Source organism: Perna viridis, chromosome 4 (assembly GCF_037379345.1).
Source record: "Perna viridis isolate PV_CMFRI_1.1 ecotype Kerala chromosome 4, ASM3737934v1, whole genome shotgun sequence".
In the NCBI taxonomy this organism is placed as follows: domain Eukaryota; kingdom Metazoa; phylum Mollusca; class Bivalvia; order Mytilida; family Mytilidae; genus Perna; species Perna viridis.
The window spans coordinates 26,516,330-26,517,727 of record NC_142448.1 but is presented as its reverse complement, the minus strand read 5'-3'; the positions used below and the strand labels follow the sequence as shown (position 1 = coordinate 26,517,727).

Below are 1,398 nucleotides of genomic sequence, written 5' to 3'. Positions count from 1 at the left end.
AGGCTTTACAATTCTTAAGGCTTTGGCCACTGCAAAATCAATTCTGACCTTCGATCTAAATTGACAAAAACATGTTGGGTTTAGTGGCAAACGAATTGCCACTTCTGACTTTGCACTCCAACAATCGTTCACGTTCTCCGTTTTATGACGATAAGGTGACATAAAGAGGACCCAACAGATGTTTGTGGGGGGGGGGGGGTGTGTGTGTGTTCTTGTCTTGTGAGTGGTTCTGCACAGGAAAAGCTTTAATAAATGTTTCGAGATTTAGTCAAATCGGCAAGATTCTTTCTGGGGCGAGTATTAACGTACATGCAATAACTAATTGTATACTATATCTTGAAGTGGTGCTTCCTTCTTCACGGTTACTTTATTTTCAAGTAGTTTTTAAAATGTCACATATGAAACATCTGTTTTGGCTATTTTTGCTGCAATTTTTCTTTTTCGAAGTATCTTACTGTGATGGAGAGGACCAAGAAATAACTCCCGAAGAACAGGACAGACGTTTTAAAAGTTTGATTATTAATAAAGTGAAGAAGATACTAAATAAGAGGATAAAGGAAAAAATACAGAACATAAGTAACGATAATAATGTAATACATAACAGTGTTAAAATAGTTGACAGCAAGACCAAAGACTTCGTGGCAACTAAAGTGAACAAATTCAATGACACTTTGATACAAGAGATATATACTGTCCTAGACAATACCGCAGGAAAGTGGAGAAATAAAATGGAGGTTAAGGTCGTAGAGCATCGGAAAATTATGGCGGCGAAGGAGAAAAACCTTAAACAAACACTTGAAGACAGCGTTAGGAAATGGTCAGATGATACAAAGAGATCAATCAGTGAAACATTTTCAGAGCTTAATCAGACCATAGCAGTCACGCTTAACCAGACTGAAGCCAACATTTCAGGCTTGAGCTTTGATAATGGAAAACCTGCATTCTCGGCAACTATGTCAAGAAATGGCCGATCATTAAAGGTGGGTATTGTTAATTTCTCACGCCCGATCACCGAATGTTGTGGAAACGGATTTGGATATTCTCCTGAAACTGGAGTGTTCACAGCCGAAAAGGAAGGCCTGTATCTATTGTCCTGTTCCTTTCTAATCGCCAGGGGATACACGAATCTTCAGCTTTTGCAAAATGGGAGGAGGCTTGTCGGTAGATCTTATTCTTCTGGAGACAGTTTCGAGAGAACTGGTTTGTTGACTCGCTTAATATTCCTGAAACGGGGTGACAAAGTAAGCGTTGAGCGCATTCCAGGATATAACACAGGAGTTATTCGTGGTGACTTATACTCCACATTTTCCGGATTCATGCTCTAAAGATAAATGACGTTTACAAAGAATTTAAAACTCTAGTTTTCTTTTTTTTTTTATTAAAGGAAATGTATTTTTT

General features: G+C 38.2%; 1 protein-coding gene across 1 annotated transcript; it reads left to right on the top strand.

The window, feature by feature from the left end:
• Positions 1–350: 350 nt before the first annotated feature.
• Positions 351–1,398, top strand: LOC148619517 (uncharacterized). The gene has a single exon (XM_088579481.1). The coding sequence runs from the start codon at positions 390–392 to the stop codon at positions 1,323–1,325; it is 936 nt and encodes a 311-aa protein (XP_088435607.1). The 5' UTR covers positions 351–389; the 3' UTR covers positions 1,326–1,398.

Excerpts from the sequence above, each read along its gene's own strand:
- LOC148619517 (XM_088579481.1), top strand. The coding sequence starts at position 390 with ATGTCACATATGAAACATCTGTTTTGGCTATTTTTGCTGCAATTTTTC.